Genomic DNA, 24,838 nt, shown 5'->3' on the forward strand with positions numbered 1-24,838 from the left:
TAAATATAGCAATGCTCACTCACAGAAAGTAGTACCTTTGGAGACCCAGCCATCTAAGAAAACGTCAAGGCCTTACTGGGAATGGCTACCAGAAAAATTACTTTGTGTCTCAGGAACATGGTTTTGTCTTCTGGGCATCAYACAAGAGAAGTGTTGTCTCATGACAATTACCCCACGACTTGTTCGCTTTCTAGATTTATTGTTGGGTTTATTGTAGGGGTAAGTCAATATCCAGCCTGTAATTATGAAATGGGAGTATTCCAATCTAAGGAAAACAAAAAAGTTTGTCAATCCTTGCTGAACTGATGGTGCTGGTAGCAAGATTTCTTTCTATCTGCATGATTTCACTGAAGCAACATGATGTGTATGAATTTTAATAGACTATACCCCTACCACTCTATTATTCCAGTTCTCTAATTATGCACCCTCCTTTTAGGAGGTATCTGAGGACTATGATCTAACCCCCCTAACTGTACAGTCATAAGAAAAAGTTGAAATCAGGCTTTCCAAGGCAAGTACTCCAATGCAGAAAGATTAGCTTAGCTTCAAACAATCTACTCCTGACAAATCYTTGATTTATATTCATGAACACTATTCAAACTCTACATGAACTTGCTAATACCATTCAAATTCTGCAGCTAGAATAAACCGAGATTTCTATATTGAAAGAAGTTAATGTTTTTGACTGTCTAGTGTAAGAAAGAAGTAACATCTATATCCTGTGAGAAAATCCTCCTACCAGGCCGAAACTTTCTCCTCTAGCATTTTAAATCTTTTCCCTAGAGCTTGAGCTGAGATTCAGTCTCCAGTAGCATTAGGATTATCAAACCAAAGGAAGAAAACCAACCAAAATCCTATTAAACAGCCTACCACTTCAAATAATCCAACGCAGGCCAACAGCTTTATTAATGATAAACCTATTTTGAGAAGTCATATTTAAATGATAATACAACATATCCTCCATGTTTCTGGGCCTCTGCTTCTTTGTATGCTTCAAATTACAGGCAAAGTTTGTATTATAGCAGAAATATAGCCCTAAATAATACAATTATTCATCAGTTTCAGGCAACATTGCAAGAACTAAATGGCCATAGAATCAGTGACTATTTTATTTGTCAATTTCCCAGCATGGGTTCCAGTCCTGCACCTCAGTGAAATTTATCATACTTTTCAGATATTCAAACAAAGAAATTGCTGAAGGTACAACATGAGATACGAAGCAAGTAAACAACCTATATAGAAGGGTATGTGTATATGTGTAGGGATGCGGTCAGGAAAGCCAAGCCAAATCTGGAACAGGAGGTGCAAACAATAATGAGAAGGGATTTTTTAAGTACACAGGTCAGAAAAAAGACCAAGGAAAGTGTATGCTCCCTGATAAGCAAGAAGGGTAAATTGATGGCAACTCATACGGAGAAGGATGAAATACATACTGAGTTCTTTGCCTCAGTTCTCACTGGCAGTCAGGCCTCCCTCTTCTCTCAAGTCCCTGATCCTATAGATTCATTYTGGGGGGAGGGAGAACCCTCCCACTGCAAGCAAAGAGCAGCGTCAGAACCACCTGAGGAAACTGTACAGTCATAAGCCCATGGGATCAAAGATCCACATTACAGAGTTCTGAGGGAACTGGTTGATGTTGCCAAGCCACTCTCCATCATATGTGAAGTCATGGTGGTTAGAGGAAGTCCCCAGTGAAATGAAAAAGGGAAACATTGCTCCAATTTCTAAAAAGGAGATAAATGAAGATCCAGGGAACCGGAGACCTGTAAGCCTCACCTCTGTGCCTGGGAAGATCATGGTGCAGATCCTTCCAGAAGATATACTAAGGCACATATGAGACAAAGAARTGGTATGAGGCAGCCAGCAATCATGTCTGACTAATCTGGTGGCATTCTATGATGGAGTTACAGCAGAGGTCAACAAGAGAAGACCAACAGATGTCATCTATCTAGTTTTCTGTAAGGCCTTCAGTGAGGGTTCCACACGACATCCTTATCTCCAAATTCAAGACAGATGGATTTGACAGAAGGCCTATTCAGTGGACAAGGAACTGGCTGGATGGATGCAGCCAGAGCAGTGTGGTCAATGGCTCTGTGTCCAGGGGGAGACTGGTGATGAGCGGTGTCCCTCAGGGYTCTGTCTTGGGACTGCTGCTCTTCAGTACCTTCATCAGTTACACAGACAGTGGGATCCAGTGCACCCTCAGGACATCCACATATGACACGAAGCTGAGCAGTGCAGTTGACACAACAGAAGGATGGAGTGCTAGACAGGGAGTTCTGGACAAACTGCAGAAATGGGCCCATGAGTTCAACGAATCCAAGTGCAAGGTGATGCACCTGGGCTGGAGTAATCCCAGACATGAGTTCCCAGACTGGAACTCAATGAGAACAGTCCTGCACTTGGGTGTTTGCATGGAGGAAAAGTTGGACAAGAGTCAGTAATGTGCACTTGCAATCCAGGAAACCAACCACACCCTGGGCTGTAAGAGAAGCAGAACAGACAGCAAGAGGGGATTCTGCCCCTCTGCTCCACTCTGGTGAGACCCCACTGGGAGGACTGCATCCAGGTCTAGGGTTACCAGCATATGGATGCTGACCTGTTGGAGTGGCTCCAGAGAAGGGTGACCAGGATGCTCGGAGGACTAGAGAACCTCTCCTATTAGGACAGGCTGAGAAAGCTGGGGTTGCTCAGCCTGGAGAAGAAAAAGCTTTGGGGTGACTTCACTGTGGCTTTTCAGGACCTTAAGGGGACTTATAGCAAGCAGGGAGAGAGACTTTTTATGTGAATAGATAGTGACTGAACAAGGGGCAATGGTTAATGAAAGAGAGTGGTTTAGATTGGACATTAGGAAAAAATTCTTTACTATGAGGATGACAAGGCACAGAAACAGGTTGCCCAAGAGAGGCTATGGYATCCCCATGCATTGAAGTATTCCAGGCCAGACTGGATGGCATCCTGAGCAACCTGATCTAGCGAGTGGCACCCTTGCACACGGCAGGGTGGCTGGCATGAGATGGAGGTCCCTCCCAAGCCAACCATTTTGTGATTCTATGAACCTGCATAGCTTTGTGAAAATCTGTAATGCCTGCTTTTTCCCTGTTCTCCTTTTTATTTGCTTTTTTCCTTGCATCACATCTCACAAATAATCACTGTATAATTCTGCCTTTTGGAGTCACCTAGACACAAATTTTATCTCAAGTTTCTTGCTGTCTTTTGTTTCCACACTTTCTCCCTTTTCCTGAATCCCAAACACCTCCTGCTAGGCCACCTGAAGAGATGCACTGGTGATGTCTTCCCRTACATCCATTAGCAACAAGTACTAACAGAGGAACAGAACTTTGTACACAGGCAAGAAAAATGTGTTATTTCTGCTGAGCAGAACCTGCTTACACTGAAATGAAAAATGTAAAACATACTGCAATATTTTGCCCACTTTCTCAAAACATTCTTAACCACCTGTCATAACTCCATTTAATACTCCTCATTCATTTAATATGATCTACATAGCAAATCAGTATTTGGAGGTTTTGGACAAAAGAATTCAGGAATTTATTCACTATTATGTTATACCTTGACAGTGAGCTTTGCCAAATGCTGTAAAACCCAGATGCGATGGGACCAGGCATTGTAGTTGCTTGGATATCTCCCAGCAGCTTCGGAGCAGACATTCATTTCCTCCTGCACAAGTCGGTGTATTCTCTCCACAGGTGCTGCTCCCAAGTTTCCTTTAGTCGCAAGACTGGGCAATGAGTTTTCCTGAATTAGTTGTTGCAGCACCCATCGTCTGGTTAAACAATGTAAAGTATTAGTGTGAGAGAGCAATTTTAAGAGAAAAAAAAAGTTTTTCACTTACAGAAATCAAATCTTTCTAACATTTCTATTCTCTGAACTCCACTGTACCTAGGTAATGCATGAGTAGTAAAGCTACCATCTGAACACTTGCCATACCGAAATATATGACAGGGTGATCACACTCCAACACAGCTGTATCAGTTTGCTCACTGTAAGTGATCATGACTACTTAGAGCATACTAAAATAAAACAGAAGGAAACAGCAAATTTATTAAAAAGTGTGAACTGTGTGAATGAGATTTCTAAGGAGCTCCTCTTTCAAAGCCTTGCATAGCACTGAAATGAAGTATTCAACATGAGATAGAAAAAAACTGATTCAATAAAAAATGAAATCCACTTTGCGAGTATCTTTTACATCATCAGTACTGCACACAGCAATTCAAATTCATTTCTGTACATCTCCAGCAGCAGCAAAGTCCAAAAGGCTTATGGTTTCAAGGGCTATAAGTATAAGCAAACAAATGTTTCTGCTGATGCATTACACATATTTGATTTCATGTGACTGAGATTCCTACATATTTTGTTTTTTTATTTTACTTTGGACAGAGTTTTAGTATTTTTAGAAGCAACTGCAATGCTGCATCTGCAGCCCCTACACAAAAGGGTCCTACAAAACTGGATTACAGATACGTAAATTTCCACAAAGCAGCACATGTCAATAGAATTGCAATGGCCCAATAAGGAATGCTCTCGAGAGCAAGACATCCTCTTGTCTGTGACAGAGATTCTCCTGTTTTGTACTGGGTCACATCAGTTCCAAACCCAATCATTTGCTACTTTCAGGAAGGTGTCACTCCTGGTTAAAAGAAAGCAATAAATAAAGTAAAAATAATAAACTAATTTTCTTTAAAGACAGAATTCTATTTTCCAAGCCAGATGTAGAATTTTATATATATATATATATAGAGAGAGAGAGAGAGAGAGAAATAGATAAGTAAACCAATGTATAAAAACCAAATTGTTAATTTATCTGCTTTTTCTCTCAATTGAAAATATTTATAATATACTTGCTCACTGACGGTTTTCATACACATTGCAAATTTTCTATCAATTTTCAACAAATTACAAAGTACTGGAAGACAATATTAAAGATAATCTGTAAGAATGCAATTTTAAACTGTTTCTGTTTCTCAGCAGAAATTACCAGCAGTTTATGAACACTTTCTTCCTATACACCTTTTATTTTAAACAAAGATGTACAGCCAAGCAAACCAAGCTCTGACTGTTGCGTAACAGTATTTTATGAAACGTAATTTTTAAGACCTTATTTTTGATTTTTAAAAATGTCTTTGACCCAAATATCACCTTTTAGCATTCTTTTACTTCTGTCCACAGATTTGCAAGCAACAAAAAATTCAASAACAGTCTAGGCAATAAATCTAAATGAGCATAATCACTCTTTTAACAAAAGATACGTATTATTTCATTAACATCAACTTCTGAGTTAAACCATATGACAAATTATTTCAATTCTAGAATTATTTCAGTTTCCAAAAATGAGCATGTTTTATAAAATAAGGAATACTGATAAACTTTATAGACAGGAGAGAGTGAAAAAATAAAGACCTTGTGGTCTCCATGGCTACAACATTAAAAAAAAAATTGAACTACTTTCTAGACAAGGCAATCACAACCTCAGAACATCTAAAATGTATTTTTGGAACCTGTTGAATATCATGATGATGGTGTTTAAGAAAAAATTCCTCCAATTAATTTGGAGTCACTTTCACTTTTGTTTGCTCCTACTACTCTTACAGTTCCTGGAATTACTATAAACAAAGGATTGTTAAGTGACAACTGCACAATCAATAGATGCAATAACCGCATCTACACAAAATGCATCGCAACCCCCTAAAATAGAGGGCAGAATGTCATCTGACAAAATTAATAACTAATATTCTGACATCTTTAGTGAGTGCATCCACCATACGTAAGAAAAAACAATTTGGGTATGTTTTACTGAACATTATCTATAGCCCCATGATAGGTTTTTGCATTTTCTGTCAGAGATTTAGCACCATGGGGGAACAGAAAACCCAAAATTAATCATTATATTCATGCAGAAAAAAATCTTTGCCCATCTTATTTTCTAGCATGTATCAGTCACGGTCAGCATATCCAAATCCAAGCCACACATTTGTACAATGATCCTCAAATATACTTCTCTGATGTAGGCAAATAAGAGAAAGAACAACAAACTATGACACTACTAAAATACTTCTAATTTCGATTTGCATAGAAATTATAGACAGAGCTTTTTATTATTTCTAAAATGTAAGTAAATATAAAGAAYCTAATATTCTGACTCATTTGATAAAAACATCTTGATCATCATGATACGGATGGCACCACATTCAGAATGATTACCATGAAAAAAAGCTGATTTTTCCACTGTTAGCTACCATGTTGAAAAGGTTAAACTATGAGAAATTGCAAGATATTTTTCCCATTGYAACTCCATACTTTTGCTTCAAAGCCATCAAGCAGCACAAGTCAGTAGCATGGAGATGACGAAAAGAGGTCAAACAACAGAATTAAAAACCAATGCTGTGGAAATTGACTGTTGTTGCTGTATCAATGTTGTGGTACCAATAAAACACCTTGGAATATTCCAAGTATTGCATTCTAGGTAAACGTTGAGAATTTTTAGCTCATGCACTGAGAAAGAAGAGTTTACCAGCAATCACCCCTTCCAAAAATTCCCATGTATTCAGTAAGTTTTGTTATGATTTTAAAGAGTATGACCCCCCCCAATGTAATATCAACTTTACAATTGCCCTAATGCCGGACTTGTTAAACACAAACATTGTAAATTGCTTCCTAATGTATTACATTTAAATCTCTTTAAGGCTGTCTATAAAAGGATGACCTATATTTTTATTTCTTTCATGAAAAAGGATCATACACATACTCAATGATTTGACTTAAATTAGAAATTATAAAAATTTAAATTCACCAAACCAAAAGAAACCAGTGTTGAAATGGAAAATAACCCAGCTTTGGTTATAAAGACTGGCTTTTACAGAGTCTTCACTTTCTGAAATGCCTGTAGAGAAGCAACATAGCAGCAAGTCGGAGAAGAAGGAGAAACCTATAGTGCTCAAATACTTAGTATTGAATCAGAATTTTCAGGCTGAGAATTTTAGGTGCTGCAAGACATGCTAAACCTCTAGAGAAATTTATCGCACCTCCAAAAGGTATTAAACACTGTGCAGCAGAAAAGGTACAAATGACTTTAAGTGTAAAATATAGACAGGTAGTTTCAACAGCCAAAGCATGGTTATCTGCAATGACTGGTTCAAAGAATCTGCCATATTTCCAGATGTTCTCCTGCATCTATGACTCTCCTTAAKCCAAGAACAGGAAACAAATAAACCCTAGGAAAAATGTTAGAGGAATCAATAGAAGGCAATGGAAACAAACCTATGAATCCATGTTTCTGGACTCTTTGGAAACTTGGTTAACGCCAGTTTTCCAAGATGCAAATCTTTAAGTGGATTTAAAGTGCCAGACTGTATTAATTCTTTCCTACAAAAGACAAAATAGATCTGTGTGAATAAAAATAGCAACCTGAAAACAGAACACAAATCCCAATAACAAACTGCATTTCCTTTGTATCATAACAGAACTTCACTGTCACGCTACAAGAGTTTAAAAATACTTTGGTGGATTAACCCCTTCCACTACTATGCATATGTGCACAAAGAGCTTCATCTTAATCTGAACACATACAACCCATTAATTCTCAAACCTACCCAGGAATCACTGAGTCAATTGCCACTAGGCTTAAAAGTATGTATAAACATTCCTTTTTGAAATGAAGCCCTTAGATCATTGTGTACATTGGAGAATACTCTTACTCATAGCACTCCTCCACACTTACTCTGCGCTTTTAAATATTGTTCAAGATACAGTGTCAAGGTTCCCTATATTAATAAAAAAAGGAAATATTCTCTGTGTGTAGAATGCTTTACAAACTTAAAAAAAGGCTGAAATTGCTAAGTTTACTTAAATGTAAAACAATCTTTGGTTTTAAAAAAAATAAAGATTACCCTGACAAAACTTAATGCTCATCCAACACAATCTTCCCAGAGCACCTCCAAAGCAGATAGAACAAAATATAAGTCCATATTTGGCCTTTTCACCTCCTTTTCACGGAATTCCCTACCCCTCACCCTCTTCTTTCTAGCTTTATAACTCTTACTGCCTGTCCTGAGCATGTGTGCAGACATCACTCCATCTCTGGTTACTCCAAGGGCATTAGTATTCATATCCCATTCTCCAATCTAGTAGAAAGCAGCTTTCAAGTAATCTAGTAGAAAGCAATTTTGAAGTCAAGATATAGTAAGTTCCAAAGTTACCATCTGCAGAAAGAAAACACACATTTCCCAGAACTTGCAGAAGTCATAACTGAAAACTGAGATTGCCAGAAGCAGAARTAGTTTTGTCATGGGTTTCTTGCTCTGATTTGGTTTTTCTAATAATTTCTGATTCACCATAATGACAGGCATGGTACTGGCATGTGAGGAGCAGATTATCAGCTTTCTGACCAAAAGACCCTAGTGGGACAGGAGGAAATGTATTCTGGAAAGATTTGCTATCAAATAAGGCAAAACATCTCTGCAGTCTGACACAGAGCACATAATACTGTCCTAAAGTTATGGCCTGGGTCTCACAAACAAATTGATATATTTCCTTACTGTGAGTGCCATTTTCTGTGTAACTTTCCTTCTGAACTAGTTTTCAGAAGGAAACTCACTCCATCTGGTACTTTGGCTTTGTGTTGCTGTAATTGAACTTTATAACCACAGTCAGAAGCTAATGGTTGTACCACTAACGGTGAGCAAATGTTATTAAAATTGAAGAAAAGTGGGAAAAAGTAAAAATCCTTATGGAAGTTTTGCTTCTTACAGCTACTGGGACATTTGTTTTTATTTCAACCGAGTTTTAGCATGCTTCAGATTGGATGCTTTTAGCCAATTTTTAACAGGCAGTTCAAATATACCAACCAGAAGTGGCAGACTGACCAGACCGCTCTGTGCCAGTGCATTCACTTCTGGAAAGCAGACAAAAACAAAGATTCAAGGTCAGCACTGAAGCACATGGAACAATTAACTTCAACAATTCACTTCATTACTGTAATTCAAGAGGTGACGTTTTGGTAAAAATGACTTACCACACACACRGAGAATGAAAATACAGCCYAGATCACTCTGACACTTAAAACAWATACATGTACATATGTAACAAATATTTAGATTACCAGGCCACTTACYTCCCAAAACCTTAACTTGCAGTGAAGAAATTGCTTCTTCTATATTACAACATTAACTCAGAGTAAATAGGCTCACATTTACATACACTTAAATTAAACGTCCTCTTTGGCAAATTTGAGGAACAGTACAGACAAGAAACGCTTTCAGTGCTGTAGCAGAAAAGCTGGGTTTAGCTTTATTTTCAAATGAGAAATTCTCCCAGTCACAAAGGACTGCAAGAACAGGTATGACTGATGTATCATACACTCCCATGTAAACCTCTTCCAAGCTCTTTCAGCTAACATCCAGCTTGGGATTTGTAATTTCTAGCTCACTTCCTTGCCATRTGGATCATAATTTTTCAGCCTTAAGGATTATAGCTCCCATAAAAGATAACCTGGAATCATTTTGCCTTACGCTAACACCTTTGAAGTCATTTCTACCTGATGGCAAAATGTTTGACTTTTCATTTGTTACCTAAATGTCTTTTGATTAATTGTACATACCGCAATGTACAACAGGAAGAACAAAGGCATTTATGACAACTCCTTTACAATCCACTTATATAAAAATTTTGGTTATTTTATCTTGCAAGACTTTTCAACTTCCAAAAATACAGGATAACTGAACTTAGAATTAACAACTGGAGTTATCCCTTATCCCACTCAATATAACAGGCATTTCTCTCTCAGTTCTCCAAAGTGGCACATCCCGTATTCCTTAGCACATCTTCCTCTGCCATGCAATTACCTCTTGCTCACGACTCAGGTTTTAGGTTATAGTCCCTGCACTTCCGTAACTTTCCAGACACTTCTAATGTAAATAAATTAGTAAACCACGAATGTATGTAGCAGTAGGTGCATTACAATTGTTTAGAATAGCTCCGAAGTCAGAATAGACTATCTCCTTCTAACTAGGCTAGTTAACATGTTTAAAGTTCTGTCTTCTCTTGTGCTTCATTAACCAGATAGAATTTTCTATGATTGTCAGCTAAATTGAAATGCTCATTTGTCTTCCCTAACACCATGCTACTCTTCTGACTAGGCTCTGCCAAGTCCTGTGCTCTTTCCTAGGAAGTGATTTCCTTTTCTCTCTCTTCCTCTATCTTCAAGTTCAGTGCCACTGAGTCAACCACTATATCTAAAGCTCTCAGCAGACTTAAATATACAAAAAACAGATTATCCCAGCCTAAAATGAAAGAGTCAGTAAATTACAAGAAACACACTCTGTGCGCAGGGCTGCTATTCAGTAAACAAAACACTTTTTTTTAGGCTACTTAGAGTCTATAATGCTTTTTTTCCCTTCAGATAAAGCAGTGAATTTGTGAATGGAGAATGCAAGATGAACCTGGCAAGAAAAACATCTTCTGCACAAGATTAAACCAATCATCATGCACACAGATCCTTCATGCTCTGCAAGCCGAGTGTAAATCTCATACAACTAGTTCTCAGCTCGGACTACCTCAGGATAAGGATCTATCACCAGCATCTGTACAGAATACCATCCGTCCTCTATTCTGTGCCTGATTATGCCATACATCTGGCTAGCTTGACCTCTAATTTCACAGAGAAGCTGAAATGTATGTCAGCRTAACAAAAGTGCCTACTCTTCAAAAGAGCAAACTCCCAACAGGAACCTAAAACAGTGYAGGGTCAGATTCAGCAAAGCAGTTTCTTGGCTAGAGCAGGCTCACTGGTACTGTCCACAGATACTGACTGGATTGTGTAACAAGAACTTTCCTCTGGATGCTAAACAGAGCTTCACAGAGACTGAAATGACCAAGAATTTGGRGAGTAAGGCCACCTTCTGTAGTAATTTATGTATTTTGTTAAGTCMTAAACATCATAAAAGAGAAAAAAACCCATCCTCATTCATATTCTTTAACATTTTTTATTCCTCTTACAACTTTGAACTACTCCTTTCATGCACATAAAAGCTAACTCAGCCATCACACTGAAAAAAAAACAGACTAATAAGGATGAACATATTTGCAATGAAAAAATTCCACRAAACACAAACTAAAAACCAATTATAAGTACCATAAGATTACTTTAACAGCTCCAATACTTATACAAGCTCCTAATTCCATTTTATCACTTGAAAGCTACTCAAGCTATACATTTTCATGACAGTAAACCCTTTGCTATCACATTCATCCCCCTTTTTTTAGACCTGAGATGACAGAAAGATACAGGCCACAGCAGAATCCTTCAGAACTACATCAGCAGTGAAAAAAGAAAAAAGAAAAAAGCTGAATTTGCCATAACTAGGGCTGACAAATAGACACAGCCATCATCTTTCTAGGTCATTTTTTTAATGCACCAACTGCAAGAGTGTACCTTAGCTACAGAAATCCTGTTTTCATGAATGCATTCCTAGAGACTATCATAATTTTGTCAGCCCTCCAGCCCTTCTGAAAATATAGCTTTAAGACTGTCTCCAGTCTTACCTAGGCAGCAAAAAGAGAATATTCCTCCAACTCTGAGATTAACAGAAAAATCATGAGGTCACAAAGTTGTGAGGAACTGCTGTTTCTGCACTTCCTGAAGAGGAAGGAGRTAAATCTCTGCTCCTCCTCCATCATGATTCCTGGACAACTTCTGCAGCAGGACAATGGTGAAGCTATACTAAACCCAACAGGTATGAGAAAGGTGAGGGGACAGGGGAAATGTGTTTGAAATAAAGGGTAAACACCTTCCCCCCTTCTTCTGCAGTATTATCTACTGAGATCTATTCAGCTTTTATAGGCTCCACTGGCAGCRGCAGCAAACCGAACTGGAATCTCAAAAGAACTCAGAGATAAAAATTAAAATAGTGAATATGCATAATAGACATTATTTGAGCACTACCCTCATTAACTGGAGGAGGAAAGAAGGGTGGCAGTTCAAGATGATTTATACACCTTGAAAACATAGTGCAAACATGTGCCTTCACATGCTGCACTGTAATCTTTAGTCTGCACAAAAACAAACCAACCAACCAAACCAAAAAAATGCAAAAAAAATCCCACACCCCCCCAAAAAACCACAAAAACCAACCACCAAAAAAAATCAAGTTTAAAAAGGAAAAAAAAAAAAACAACCAAAAACCCCCACAAACAAACAAACAAACACCCAAACAAAAAAACCAAAGGGCAGTCTCAAAACTATCTCCCACATATAGGAAAGAAGAAATTTTTAGCATTCCTTTAGCACTTCTTAACTGACAAGTTCTTGCTGTGTCATTAATTACCACTTGAAACAAAGCTTTCAGCTGACTCATGTAAGGCCCAGGTCGTTCTGATGACATTTTCTGAGTGCAACATACCTAACATTCCAGGCAGTGGTGAAGTCGGGATTCAGCAGTAGCAGGGTACACGTGATGTCTATCAGCTCTAAAACAATGGAACAAGAGACATTAMAATTAGTAATAATTTGCACACAGCACTGATCTCGCTGTAGTAGCTTACTCCCTCTCACTCCTCAAAGTCTCTTTGCTACAGGTTGCTGTACCTGTGGATGACCACCTCTGTAAAATATTGCCCTGCCTCATTACAGAAAAAATGCTAGCTAGGAGTAAAATATCCTCCCTTTTCATTATTTAAAATAATGACAGTATGTCCTCAGCAAGGAAAAATCATGATATGGAATCCTTGAGTATTCAGTAATTTTAACTGCACACACACTATATATGAGAAATAGAATTCTTCAAAGAAAATCCGAAGAGTTTTAAATACTATAGTAGAAATTAAAATATACCCTACTATTTCAGTACAAGCCTGAGCTGCAGATGGCTGTSATACACCATACTGTTACAAAAAATACACACTATAAAAACCTGTAGCTAAAAAAATGAAACACCACAGCCATGAAACAGGATTACATAATTTCTCTGCTGTTGAACTGTACAGAAAACACTTTAAATACATTGTGAAGTGCTTCAGATTGAAGTTTTAAGATTAATTCAATTTTATTAATTCAATAAAAAATCCCTAGCAAAAACCAGAATATTTGTTTGTATCCCTGCATTTAAGCACTGTACACTGTAGATTTACACATTATTTTTAACTATATCATAAAAACTGAATGTGACTATCCAAGCTTCTATTGTCAATTAAATCTAGCTACATTCTCCTCTAATCACCCTGCATTTAACATACTAATTAGATTGCACTTCAGATGATTTCCAGCAAATAAGAGGTACTTCATAACTTGACGGAAAAAGATGGTATCTCATGGAAACAGATCTCTGGTTAGTGCAGTTAATATGACTGTAAAATGAAATGTCAGGAAGTCACTGACAAAAATCAACAGTAATGGAACATAAATTAATTCAAAATGCAAACAGACATGGCTTCATTAATCTTTGAAACAAGAGTCAATACTTAAGTAGGTCAAAAAGTGAAAACCTTTGTATTTTACTGTATGACTGATTGATCATCTATGTACAACAAAGTAATTTTGTATTTTTCCATTATGCCCTTTCACATGAGGAACGTGATAAGCCACCGTATAATGCAAGGGGTAATGGGTAGTATGGAATTCTTTAGTGTACTGCTGACTTTCCACTAAGCTGTGATGTTTTGAAAATTGTCTCAAGAAACAAACTTAATGTTTTAGTTTCACAAGTTTTAGTTAAATCCYTCTTTGCTTCCAAGGAATAAATATTTCTCATATGCACAAAGCTGCTTCCTAATTTGCTGCCTGAATGCACAAATATTTTCCCTTCCTTTACCCAAGTCCTGAACCAGCAAAGTATTTCAACACCCATTTAATTTTATGCAGCTGAATACYCCAATTTAAATAACCAGGATTACTCACACACATAAAATCAAATATACATTAAATTAAACATCTGCTAAGTGTTTTGTGGCTACTGTTTCAATTTTACATTCAAAAATCAGTTTGGCAACATTTAATAAAACATGAGTTTTGTAAGGATGTATAGTTAAAACTGGGAGCGGCAATTCATGTAGTTTCCATTTTACCTACAATAATAGTCTTAGTAATTATTATGCACTACCCCAGTACACATTCTATACACATCAAGCAAAAGTTTACTACAGCCTATATCAGATTTCTGAATACCTTTTAGAAAAGWTTTTCAACGTCTACTTAGAACAATACAGTTTATTTATCCTACCAAGTCATGATTTCCAGCTAAAATGACTATTCTGGGAATGTCAAAGGTCTGTAACAGCACCCAGTCAAGTCAACTTGAATAGAATTCGTTAATGTTTTGTCCATTTTCCCATTACGGAGGTTCACTGCATCCTGAACATTATCAAATGAAAGATGCAGATAAAACGAAAACCTCCAAGTAATGCCCAATTCTTTCATGTCAATAGTCATTGATGTAAGTAACAGATAAAGAAGAAGTGTGGATTCTGAGCCAGACATGTGAAATGCCACCATTTAGTAACCTTTAAGCACTTTTTAAAAGAAAGTCTTATGACACATCTGGCACACAATAATAGCAGCTGCCWGCTATTGCCCCATGTCGGTAACAAAAACAACATCTTTTATTTACAATTTAAAATTACTTTTAACTAGATACATTTTARGCAAACTACAGCACTATAGGTGGTCACACTGAACACCTTCTTTTGCACACCAGTCTCCCCAGCTGCAAAAGGATAAGTAAAACAATATGATTTTAGTACTTTTAAAATATAGCTACATCCAGTTTCTTACATATTCTGGGATTAGTTTGCAACAATTTCAGAAAACCATCTTGACATAATACAAATAGTATGCATGCACAAATTTTAAAAATATTGGAGAAAGGATAAAAACACACTGTAAAATTCAGATTTCTAAACTGAAATAACAGCAAAAGGAGCAGTCATGATTCTGGAGTCCAAGTAGCTAAAAGAAATTGTAACTAAATTAAACATCTGCGTCACTGACCTATCACTGAATGACTATAAAGCACCTCCTTCTTCCAGGATCCGGTCAGAAGAAATATCAGACACCAGACCTGAAAGCAGACACTTAAAGCAGGACCCTGTTTTCTCTTCTATTTTAAAAGGCTTACTGTGATTCAAACAAAACAGAAGAGGTAAATAGATACTACATTTGCCATCACTGTTACTACAAGCATCAATAGAAGGTACAATTGAGTTCTGAAACATTAATAGACAAACCTATCTGCTTACTAGATGCAAAAGAAAACAACTACTCTGCCAAACTCCAAGCACGCACTTTCATCTACAAAAGCAATCAGGAGCCAAATCTTCGAGAATACTTAAAAGAAAAATGCAACATCTCTTAGCAGAGTAGACATGATGCATTAGAGAGAAGTCTCTAAGTCCACCTGGGAAGGACTTTCACCTTCATTCTCTCCACCACTGCAGCTCAGTTTCTGCTAAACCTTTCTATCAAAGGTGAAATTCRGTTATGGTAAAACATACTGAACTCCTTTACAAACAGGTTATTAACATGAAGGCTCTGGTTTTACAGTGGTGACAGAAAACCTCAACAGACATGAAAATGCTGTAGATCACCTATGCTCACATTTTTGAAAATTACTTTTGTAACTGAAGACACAAAGCAGAATGGAGTTTTATTTTCAAAAGAAAGCCAAACAAGTGGCAGGCATTAGTCTAAAATTCATGCTACTATGGCATTCATAAACAGTTTTCTGAGCTGCATTTTGAGAGGAAGGGTTCTGCAAGGTTTCGCCCCTGAGGGAAGCAGAGGCCTGCAGACACCATCCCGGTGGCTCTGGTGGGTGTGAAGTGTCACCACAACAAAGTACTTGCACTGCTGTGACTGGAGCAGGGCGCTYGCGCACAGGTATGGCTGTCAGCCATCTTCAGACATCCAAAAACGTGACAAATCTCAGTGTCTGTAGTTTGGTTTGAAATAAGTTTCTCTCTGCATGGAAACCTCATTGGTGAGACTTTACCCAAACAGTTGAGATCAAAATGAAGTCTCCCTGCTGAAGATCTGGAGCGTAACAATACACACCAAAACTCCTACTCAGACCTCCAAAAAGCACTACAGTGTGATCTTCTGGTCTTGCTAAGACTGCCTGTGCTAGTAGGTTCAACTTTTTAAATGCTAAAGTTTGTATCTAGCTCTGTGTCAGAGTCAACATTAATTATAATCCCTATATTAAARCTCTTTATATTAAATACTGTAATTGTCTGCATTACAAGTGACAAATGTGGAATGATGTCACGATCACCAGCTCCTATCAGAATTGAATAAATCAGCAGCAGCTTGGGGGCAGTTACCAAAAAGCTCCTGGTCTGAATAGGTCCAACCATAAACCACAGAAACCAACAAGAAATGGAAGCTACTTGTGTTAGCAATACGCTTTCCCTAGGAATAGAGCTATTAAATATGTCCATAGTGATAAAAAATACTAAAGAAAATAAAACATGTGAAAATAAAAAATAAAAGGCAATGTAACATTTACAAATTTCATAAAACACCTTTCCTAGATAACCACATAAGAACATCAACCCTCTGGAAGGAGCGTGGGAAACACAATGATACATGAACAATCTGTTAAGACAAAACTAAAATACAATCAACAGGTCAGTCATATTCAGCAACATATGAAAACATTTCAACTTCTTTAAGCTACTCTTTTGAAGGGTAATTAAAGATCAAGCTGGTGCACTGTTACTCTGACCCCACCCAAGGCACACAGCTAGCACTGGAATACTCTGTGTAGCCAGTAGAATGGGTTCCTCCTACTCACGGTCTGCCTTGTCTGCCATTTCATGCCACTCTTTACAAAATGACAGCATTATACATCCATCCGTTTATAATAAGGAATCAAAGTGTGTTTAACAAATCAAAGCGTGTTTAACTAATCTAGACTCCACATCAGGATGACAAAAGTAGGCAACACTCACTGCTTCAAGATGTACTCATTCCAGGGTTCACTAAACACCTCAATCCTTTTTCTCCGTATCATCCCTGAATGCAAAAGCAGCTCAAGTGCATATTTACAGACTTGACCAACACCATCTGACAAYGCCTTACACTACACTTTAATGAGGATCAGTGCACAGCTGGCTTCATCCACTTGCAGTGAAACAGATTATAGCAATAAAGTACCGAACAAGGGAAAAGCAGAGATCCAAAGAGCGACTGGACTGACCAGACAGCTCTTCCTCATCTACACAAAAAAAACCTACTCTCACCTACTCTCAAAACCTACCTACCCAAAGTAGTACACCATGTTAGTTACAACTAGGTGCTACAGTCTGCACCAGACGTATGCTACTATCCCACTATTCAAAATGTAATTCTTTCACTCACTATTTCATAAAGCAGCCAGGGAGACTGCCTTTGCTATAGCTGCAATCAACACAATCACAATGAATGGGGGCTGTTTGGTATGGAAGGGAAGACTATCTCACATATTTTAAAGCACAATGGACACAGTCAGTGTTTTATGGACAGTTTAGTTACACCTAAACAGAAAAAAATTAAAATATGGTAACAGTCCCAAACTGAAACCCAACTGTATGTGAAATACGAAGGATCTGAACCGTGAGTGGTCACAGGGTGCCCYTCAACAGATCAGACATCCCTCTTTCTGAGACACAAAAATGTGAAAAATACTAYAGCAGGTAAAAGATACTAGAAAGAAGTCTCTAAAAGGAAAAACACCACAAAAAGACGTTGAGATAAGCCCAGCACAAGAACATTATTCATTCCAACTGCTACTTAGAAGATACTGCAACAATAAGCAAAAAACTTGTTTCCTAAACTAGTTACTCTTTTTCATTCTTATTCTGAACAGGACAACTTTTAAGAAGTCAAATACCTCCTAAGTCACACCCGTTCATAATTTTTTATTTTGAATTTTATTAAAGAACATATACCAAAGAATTTTTCATGCAAGTTAAAACAAATTAAAAAGCAAACCRAAACAAAGAGATGAGAAAGTAAATAAAACTTTACAATTATCAAGCAGTAGAGACTCATGACTTTTTGTACTTCTACATCTGAAACATACTGCACTCGTTTGTTACTTTAGATATAKAAATCACCATGTTTTCCAGCAAAACAGGAGAAAATACCTTCTGTATCAACTAACATCACCTCCCTAAATATACAGCTCCCKACAACTATATGAAATAAATAACTCACTGAAGTAAGCTGTCTCTCTCTAGCCTTTCCAGGTCGGACAAGAGAGAAAAAAATTGTATTTTCAACTGAATGATCCCATAACTTGTTTAAGCTGTTAAGATGCACAACACAAAGCCTGCTCACCTCCATAACCATCATTTCTTCTAGAACAGGTTAAACTGGCAGTAAGAAGGGTAAATTATCCAGACAAGGGCATTGAGTGCACCCTCAGTCAGTTTGCACATTACACCGAGCTGGGTGGGAGTGCTGATCTGCTGCAGGGTAGGAAGGCTTTGCAAGGGGATCTGGACAAACTGGATCGATGTAGGAGGCTCTGATGGGCCCTGCCCCTGGGTCACAACACCACCATGCAACACCACAGGCTTGGGGGACCGTGGCTGGAAAGACACTTGGTGGAAAAGGACACAGGGGTGTAGGCCAGAACCAGCTGAACATGAGCCAGGAGCATTCCCAGGTGGTCAGGAAGGGMATCCTGGCTTGGATCACAAGAGTGTGGCCAGCAGGATCACATCAGTGATTAACTCATTGGGGCACTGAGGGGCTGGAATGAGTCCAGAGAAGGGCAACAGGAGCTCAAGTGTTAYGAAGATGAGCTGAGGGAGCTGGAGGTGTTTAGCCTGGAGAAAAGGAGGCTTGGGGGAACCTTATTGCTCCTTACAACTATATGAAAAAAGATTACAGTCAGGTGAGCGTCACTCTCTCCTCACAGATAACAAACAATAGGATGAGAGAAAATAGTCTCAGGCTGCGTTGGGAGAGGTTTACACTGGATATGAGGAAACATTTCTTCACTGAAAATGTGGTCAAAATTGGAACAGGCTGCCTGGGAAGTGGTAGAGTCACCACCTCTGGAGGTATTTTAGAAGACATTGTAAACACAGCACTCAGGAGCATGGTTTAATGGGGAATTGGCAGTGCCAGTGCCGGCTGGACTCAGTGACCTTAAAGCTCTTTCCGAAACTAAGTAATTCAACAAAAAATAAAAAATGTGTACTAAGAATCACATAATATACTCTTTACCATCTCAGAACTTACCATCTTTGTTCAGCCACTGTTTTCTTTGTCTGTAGAGGAGAAGTTTATTGTGGACATATGGTAAAAGAAACTTCACACACCAGCTCTCCACACCAAGTTTGTTTTCTACCAGGACAATGGGACTCCGGTTATACCTGGCTTCAGGACACGGTATTAATCCAATTTCATCTCTWAAAAAACAGAAAGAAATATAATTATTTCCAGAATGTGACAATTATTTTTCTCAACAGAGCATGCTGACAATGCTTCCCAACACAAAATTCCATCATTTTTTCCCTCATCTTTGCTGAAATCTGTAATTTGAAAAATTTTAGTCGGTTTTCACAGAGATCTTACATGAGGAAGGCCCCTTTTCTTCTGTTTTTAGATTATCATCTAAGCAGTTTAACTCAGCTGAATCAATACATGCACCCCTAGCTCATTGTAATAACCATGCAACAGAGCTGTAACCACTGCTTCTGCAAGGGAAACAAAAAATTAACTAGTACAGACACCTGGCTGACCAAAAGCTACCCAGGTGTGCCCTGCAGTAGCGTGACCAGGTGCACTGAAACTAAAGATCACAGAGAAGAAAATCATATAGACAGCCATATGCTCTCTTCCATGTGTCCCATTTTTCATTGTCCCATACAAAACAGCATGATCAACAGGGGTAAGGTTTGAGACACAGAGGCCARTCTGATTAAATTACAACTCTGTACAAGAAACTTTAGTCAAGCCTCTAAAAATACAGTGACAAACACAAGCATTTGTACCAGCAAAAAAAAGAAGAGACTCAGCTGTTTAGTATGGGCCATMCCATAATTTACTTTTACCTCAGGTTTTTTCCAGTATGTTGGAATGGCAGCTTCAGCAGCTTCTTAAAAATAAACACAGCTCATCAAGAATTCACAGAAAGCAACGTTATTTTTTACTTTCCATTATGTGCCGTTTCTCCACCAACTCCCATTCACTGGAAAAATTTGTTGCTACAGAGGGAAATCCTCAGAMCTCAGGCAGGACAAAAAAGATTTCTTGTGATCTCAGAAAGTAAATTCTCCATCTTAAAACTACTCAATACAAGATCTACAGATACATTTTGAGTGTCAGCCCCTCAACTTCAATTATCTTAAATAAATTTTGTTACTAGGTGCCCTGAGTGTGCTGTCCACTCACTGAATTATTATAAAGTAATCAAAAGCAGCACAGTGTGCTTGTTTAAGAATATATTTGCTTATTCAGAAAACAGCTTTATCTTTCATACATCACAACAGACATCACAAAGAACACAGGTAAGGTGAACTCAAGTTAAGACACTTGTAAATCATGTGKCTCTGCCTCCAAACACACACTCTGGACCCTTTAGCTTCCCTGGTCAGCTGAGAGTAGACAGAAGGAAAAGCATTCTCTACAGCAAGCAATGGGTATCAAACCAAGATCCTCATCTGTTCTGCTCCATTTAACACAAGTGAAGCTCTTCAAGAAGCTAGTAAGATTAAACCTAAAATGACATTCCAGTCTCCTTCTTTCAACACAGTATCTTAACAGCTTGAAGACTGTACTCACTGCTGGGTCTCTCTTCTCTGAAAATTAAACCCAGCCCTTGGCCAAACTTTGTCTGGCCTTGCATACAGGGTCATGAAAATCTCCAAAAGCAATAAAGATGCAGCAATGCACAGCTTGGCTAATTAACTCTGTGAATTATCACAACAACTGACCAGCTATAACTTACAAACAGTATACCAAAGGTAAACAGTAAGGAGAGRAAAAAAACCCACAGAATACACATTCACACCTTTACCTGTTACCAAATGCAAAAAGTCTGACACCAGTGARCTAAGTTTCACAATACTACTTTGAACGTGCAAAAACAACAGGTACATTTTGCACAAAGTGACAAGTCAGCCTGAAACAGTCTGGTACTGGAATGCACTCTGGTAGCCAAAATCAAAGAGAACTAGACCCATTGCATAGTGAAATGCACGAAGACATAATGCAATACAAAAAGGGTTATCTGGTAACTGCTCAGCTTTTCCRAAGATGAAAACCAGGATTTGTCATCTGGTAATGATGGTACATTTTGATATTGTTTTTGATGATTCACGAGGTTAAGAAAACATATCAAATTCAGCTCCTGAGAAACAACAGAATTCACAATGCAAAACACAAGGGACACAGATTAATCTAAGGTGGGATGTCTACCTCACAAAACAATTTATTCAAAGCACCATCTATTTCTGCTCCTGAAGGTCCCTCAGACCTGCAGAAGGAGCAAGTGACAACGCAAGTCTAGCAGGAGACATTACTAAAGAATGCCAGCAATGTCTCCTCCATGATGTACTCAAAGAAAGTTTCTGCAGGACTCACATGCAGACACTGTTTAATTAGTGCTTGTGAAATGAAGTGACTGACCATGCAAAACATCGCAGGCCATATGATGGAAGTTGTGCCTGTTCATGTGACAGAACTGCCCAACCCACTGCAGAATTGACCAAAATGCCTGCATTTAGGTCAAGTGACAGGTGCAAAATGCTCACAATACTGAAGGAGACACCAACTGAGGGCTGCTGTTCATTCGTGTTTCACTAAAGCCAGTCTAAATGAGTTCTAAATCAGTCTAAAGGAAGATGCAGTTTCTCTCCCCAGATTTTCCAGTTTTCTGATATTGTGCCTTGAAGTTTAGGAGTCATTTGGTGCTTTTACTTTCCTCAAAGCAGGCACCACAGTCACACTCCAAAGATTTCACAAATTATGTTCATATTTACAGGACACTACACCAGTTCACAGTCCTGACACACTGTATGGGAACAGCCAGAAACCAGTGAAAGGTTTTAGGTGAGTTGTCATGAAGTCTTCCGCCATTACAGAGCTTCTTTAACTAGAGCTGACATCAGAGAAGATGTGCAAAATGACATCCAGGAGACCTTGGAGCTGCAAAATCTAGACCTGGTCCACAGTGCAAACCTTAGCCATGACAGAACAGTACTGACAAGCCATTCCAAGAMCTGCTTCAAGAGTCCCATTCTGCTGACTCAGCCAGTCAATGACCCTCCCCATAATAAACCCTAGCAATCTGCTTTTAACTCCTAAAGCCATGATGATACAAAAAAGTTCCCTCTGTCACAAAACCATAACACCATAGTAGCATTAGGGACGGAAGCTTTTTGTGTGACACTACCAGGGGGGCATGCGTCTTCAGGATTAGGTACTCCATGTGGAGGGACCTTCTCTGATTTCTTTTCTGGAAAATCATCTTTAAAATAACCCAATCTCTCTAAGTAGTATCCTCAGATATTGTCACAAATGCTGGGCTACACAAAGGCTAAGAGTTCACATTGCCAGTTACACCCAACAAATGCATGTACTTTTTTGACAAGGTCATCTCTTTCTGCTTCACTTTACATGTAAAAGAACAGCAAATTTCAAAGAGRAAGTACACACTGATCTGCTCACTCTTGGTGATTGTTCAGGTCCACTAGGAGAACTCACACAGGCTTGACTTTATCAAGACCTATGCTTGGAAGACTGGGCAGAAACATTTCTCGGTAAATTTAAAAGAAGCCTTACAAAATTGAAAACTAAAATGCTGACACAGTTATCTAGCTGAAAATAAATGGAGCTACCRGAGAGTAAAGGCAAGAAGAATTTTGCATTGTATATTGAGTCAAAAGCTTATCTTAAAAAAATACACAGTCTTGTTGCAAATTTCATTTAAAGTGAAAAAAAGAGAAACATCAACCATCTGTTATATWTAGTCTATAACAGTATTTTCACACATTTTTTAGTGCTGTTCCCATTTTAAAACTTACAAAACTATGAACCTATCAGAACAAAACACCTATTCTGACACAGGTGGGTAAGGGTACAAGCAGCCAAAGCCAAGGGTCAGTATGCTGTAGAAGAGGTGAGCAGGAAAAAAAGTATGATGAAAAGGACCATTCATATATGTGGCAGATTTCTTATTTTCAGTGAAGCTAGGCACTTCCCATGTAAAAGAATTCAAACCTRGATCTGTAACATGCTGAACTCAGGAGGATACCACCTGTCAGGAACAGCAGCTGGACAGCAGCAGGAAGAGAAGACGCAGATGCACAAAAACACCTAGCCAGCCTGGCTGCAGCCTGATGCTCCCAAGGCATAGAGGCAGCACAGCAAAAGGCCCATAATCTACACTGGCCTGCAGAGTCCATTTAAGTGGTTTCAACCACTTCAGGGATCCAGYGGCCAGAATTGTCACTTTTTCTACTCTGAGGGATAAACTAGCAGTAGGTTGTGCTTCCTCATTTGAAGTATGTCACAGTGCATCAGTCTCCGCACACACAACTCTTGCAGCCTACCTTCCTCTCTGAGACTGCATCTATAAGGCAAAACWGCAATAGCAGCATATTTTTCAAAAACACAATCTCAAAGTTTGCTAACAATAAAGAATTCTGGCAAAGGAGTGGGACCCATGAAAAAAATCAGAACATTCATTCATAAATACTGGCCGTTTACAGCACATTATGCTTCACAGCCTAAAAATGAAGCTTCAAGGCAAATAACAGCCTTTTTTTAAATAGCATCCATATGCTGCATTTTAAAACCTGGCCACCCACCCAAATTGCTTACTACATTTAGAGAAACATGAGGGTATTCATTTTAATGTTCCCTTTTAAGCAAAGGGATAAATTAAGTGCCATAAAACTTTCCTACGCAATTGTTTAGCTTATCAGTTTCTGGAACAGATTAATAGGCCACCACCTCAGAGACTGCAATTTCCAACTGACACAAATACAACCTCACTTAAGTTATTAAGCTGATATTCATCATGCGCTATCTTATTTGCCACAACCAACATGGTGCTTGCATAAATAGGTTGAAAGATACTTCCCTGAACAGTTTGTATCTTAAAACAACGGCTGGGGAAATATGTTCTGGGAAACAGAAATATGGGAGGCACTTAAAACAGGGTCTCAACACTGGTCAACAAATGGAACTGAAAATAAAACACACCAACTGCCCCCCAGATTGCTGGATAAATCTGATTGTCACAAGACAGCAATTACTGTAGTTTGCACTTTCATAGGCACTCTGTCTCCCTCAAAACAACACAGTGAAAAGCACTGGCATCTCTTCCAACAGATACAGACTTGAAGGTGGCATTCACCACACTGCTCTGTTTATGCAAGGGTGCCATTCGGGAGGCTTCAATCCTGAGCTTTGTTCGCAGCAGCGCCAGAGCTCCGTTCCAGGCGCACAGGCAGCAGGCGCTGCCTCCTGCGGGGCTCGGCAGGGSAGGCCCACCCGCCGGGAAAGCTCAGCCCCATCCCAGCCGCGCGATGAGGGCAACACTGCCAAACACCGAGTTCAGAGGCGTCGCTTAACAACTTTTCCCTGAAGATACATTCATCTCTTGCCGCCTGCGGAGCCCTCGCTGGTTTCCGTGACTCGGTACGTTTCACGGGCCAGGCGGTTCTGGCCGGCGGGCCGCGGCCGCACGGATCTGCAGCGGCTCAGGCTCCCGGAGCGCGTCCGCGCCCGTGTCCCGGAGAAGCCGCGGCGGCAGGAGAGCACCGCGGACAGGGACACCGCGCCCTGCCCCAGCGAGGCACAGCCCGCCCGGGCCCAGCCCTCCCGCTC

General features: G+C 39.0%; 1 protein-coding gene across 1 annotated transcript in view; it reads right to left on the reverse strand.

Annotated features, from left to right (window-relative positions):
* Nucleotides 1–24,838, reverse strand: part of PTAR1 (protein prenyltransferase alpha subunit repeat containing 1) — a 29,888-nt gene that overhangs the window by 3,647 nt on the left and 1,403 nt on the right. Inside the window, exons 2-6 of the mRNA XM_057373122.1 lie at nucleotides 24,654–24,835; nucleotides 19,241–19,410; nucleotides 12,417–12,483; nucleotides 7,279–7,383; nucleotides 3,574–3,787 (exon numbers count right to left, since the gene is read on the reverse strand). Coding sequence (XP_057229105.1) covers nucleotides 3,574–3,787; nucleotides 7,279–7,383; nucleotides 12,417–12,483; nucleotides 19,241–19,410; nucleotides 24,654–24,835 — 738 coding nt within the window. The remainder of the gene's footprint in view (nucleotides 1–3,573; nucleotides 3,788–7,278; nucleotides 7,384–12,416; nucleotides 12,484–19,240; nucleotides 19,411–24,653; nucleotides 24,836–24,838) is intronic.

This window comes from Malurus melanocephalus, unplaced genomic scaffold (assembly GCF_030028575.1).
Source record: "Malurus melanocephalus ecotype Western Australia unplaced genomic scaffold, MMel_1.1 scaffold_7, whole genome shotgun sequence".
NCBI classification, from domain to species: domain Eukaryota; kingdom Metazoa; phylum Chordata; class Aves; order Passeriformes; family Maluridae; genus Malurus; species Malurus melanocephalus.